The 3,189-nt window shown below is 38.4% G+C and overlaps 1 protein-coding gene across 1 annotated transcript; it reads left to right on the top strand.

The window, feature by feature from the left end:
- The first annotated feature begins 624 nt into the window (after positions 1–624).
- On the top strand, positions 625–1,728 carry LOC149000164 (putative F-box protein At5g55150). The gene has a single exon (XM_089139471.1). The coding sequence runs from the start codon at positions 637–639 to the stop codon at positions 1,726–1,728; it is 1,092 nt and encodes a 363-aa protein (XP_088995597.1). The 5' UTR covers positions 625–636.
- The last annotated feature ends 1,461 nt before the right edge of the window (positions 1,729–3,189 follow it).

Genomic DNA, 3,189 nt, shown 5'->3' on the forward strand with positions numbered 1-3,189 from the left:
TATCAATCTAAATGAGTGCTTGTGGAAACTTGTCATAGCAAGGATCTGCCATAAAAGGTTAAAAATCCGGAAACTCTAGGAGCACACAACGAGCAAAATGGCTCTATCTTGGTGTAGTCGAGTTGATATATCTAGACTCAATCAAGTTGGGTCGCCTTTTATATTGGTTTGGGTTGAAATCTCGGTGCAAGATCTCAATTTGAAACAATGGGAGCATTTTTTTTATTTCGCATACCTTTCTTGTCTCACTCTCATGAAAAGTAAATTAGCTGGTGAGATTTCGTGAATTCTTGTTTTATGGTTGCAACTCTTCAGATTTTCATTATCATTAACTCAAGGACTCTTTTTGGCGCTTACGCTTAATATCTTTTGTGGATTAGCATGAGGCAAAGAAAAAATGAAATTTAAATTATTAGTTCATTATTGAGATTTTTTTTAATTAAACTATGTACTATTAAGAGAGTCTATCAGATACACATCAAAATACAAACCTTTCTAATTGAGTTACATTGTTGCAAATGTTCCTCCATTTGAAGTGTCTTCATTTGTTTGTTAAGTGATCGCTTGATCCTCGCTCTGTCTCTTGCAGATGGTTTTAATAGAAACGGGAAGTGCATTGAGGCGAACTGGTCTAACATGTTGGAGGACCTCCTCAAGATTATTGTGGGGAAGCTTAGTTACATAGATTTTGTTCGATTTGGTGCTATTTGTCGATCTTGGCGATCTATTATTATGGGTATGGACCACCATTCAACATTTTCCGATCCATGGTTGATGCTTCTAGAGAAGGAAGACAATAGCATGGTTCGTAGCTTCTACTATTTATCTAGCAAAAGGGTTCTTGAATTTAAGCTACCTGAAGCTCATGCAAAGCGTTGCGTTGGATCAACTAAAGGGTGGTTGGTGATGGTAGATGAAACCTTATCGGTCGACATGGTTAATCCAGTTACGAGAGTCCAATTTAAGCTTCCACATCAAACAACATTTCAGGATCAAGAGGGTTACTTATCACAAGGTCTCACAACAGAAGAAATGCGTAATGTATTCATAGAAAAAGTTACATTATCATCTAATCTTTTAAACTCCAATTATATGGCTGTGGCCATTTATTCAGACTGGCAAAAGTTGGCATTTGCTAGAGTTGAGGATGAAACATGGACAACCGTACCATGTGAATTGACATTTTTTACTGATGTTATATACTACAAGGAACAATTTTATGCCATAAATTATGAAGGGTTTCTTGTGTCTTGTGATATTGGTGCTCATCCAAAGACTACAATAATCACGACTACTCTTGTGGCCAACGGTTATGGAATGAGGTACTTGGTAGAATGTTCTGATGAGTTACTACAGGTTGCAAGAAAAGTAGAGTTTGCTAATGATGGTGAATTTCCTAATTACAGAACGACACAATTCATTGTTTTTAAGTTGGAATTGAGCAGCAAGTTGTGGGTTGAGATTAGAAGTTTGGGCGAGTGTTCATTGTTTTTGGGTTGTAATTCTTCTTTCTCATTTTGCTGTAACAATTATCCAGCAACAGGGGTTATGAAGAATTGTATTTATTTCACAGATGATTATTTGGATGGACATCATGGGACAGATGGGACTTCAGCTGGCAGTGACAAGGGAATTTTTCACTTAGAAGATAGACATGTTGAGCCCCATTATCCTGGCAATGGTTGGCATCCTTTCTCGTTACCCATTTGGTTCACTCCAAACAGATGATAGATTAACCCAATGTGGAAGAAGTTCAATTCATTTTGTTTTGTCAATGGTTTGTGAACTTTTGTGTAACCATAATTAAAGATTACTCATATGAAAGTATATTTATGATCAATCTTTTGGTGTACTCTACCTATCATTTTGAAGGATTATTTTTTGGAATTTCTATTTTGTCCTTTGAAAAAGAAAAACATATATATTTTTTTTCGAAAAAAAAGCAACAGAGTCAAGGACTCAAAGAGAAACTACAAGGAAGCAGCATCACAATCCGCCTGAAGGATCTCCTCCAACCCATGGGAAACATCCTAAAAGAACATCCAAGAGCACTCCAAATCGAGTGGAAACTTAGACATCCAATCAGCAGCCTTATTAGTAACATGTCCAACATATACGCATCGCGTACTCACCATCTCATGCAGCGAAACACCAATTCGCTCAACTAAACGACCAAACCTCCCACGATCCACACAACATGGATCCAAAAGCTCTATTGCTTTCCGAGAATCCGACTCCAACTGTAGCGGCAAGAGATGACTACTCATCGCAAGCTCCAAACCTTGGCAAAAATGGCTTCAAGTTCTGCTTCAATGACACAACTTAACCGAACCCTTCTAACAAAACCACCAATAAAATGACCCGCAGAATCGCGAAATAAACTACCAATGCGAACATCCGCACCCCTACGTCGAAAGGCAGCATCCACATTTCCTTTAATCCAACCACCAAGAGGAAACCTCCACCTCAAAGACACTCCAGAGCCTACCGACTGCTTGAAAAGAGCACAGGAAGCCCAGGCATTTACCACCGATTTCCCATATTCTAAAGCTAACTGTCTTCCATTATGAGGTCGCATAAAATCACACTCATGCACATCACGATTCCTCCAAAACCATAGAAGATAAGTCGTGCCAGCAAATTGTACCACCCAACCTGGCTTACTCTTAGCAAAGGATCCTACCAAATTAAGCCTCATCCAGTCCCTTAGATTTGAACTGAAAAAGTTTCCCCTTAGCGAGACATCAACCAATCTCCACCAAACCCCCTTGGCGAATAAGAAATCGTAAGTCGATCATCTTGGAGGTCTATTTGGCCAAATTCCATGCAGCCATCCAATCATTCTTGGAGGTCTCCCTCAGACACCTAATGCTTATCCTCAGCGGCGCAGATTAGATTTAGGATTTTTACTTTTTTTTTTTTTTTTGCTCAACTCAATTAATGAATAAGACGAGTGAAGGGGGGATCTCTTCATCCATCTCGCTGAGATTCTACTTTGCAAATAGGGTTTAAGCTAAGGTATACTTGAGTTATTTTAACATATAAAGGTATTTTGGTCATGTGTTCAAATTTATTTGAATTCTAGGACTTTTCTGTAATTTTTGGACTAAAAGGGGAGTTACGAGTTTCATGGCAAGTGGGGGTGTGTATGTAAAAAATTTAAGTTAAAAAAAAAATGGGACAAATTTG

Source organism: Hakea prostrata, chromosome 11 (assembly GCF_041222555.1).
Source record: "Hakea prostrata isolate BN-2017 chromosome 11, UWA_Hpros_2, whole genome shotgun sequence".
Taxonomy (NCBI): domain Eukaryota; kingdom Viridiplantae; phylum Streptophyta; class Magnoliopsida; order Proteales; family Proteaceae; genus Hakea; species Hakea prostrata.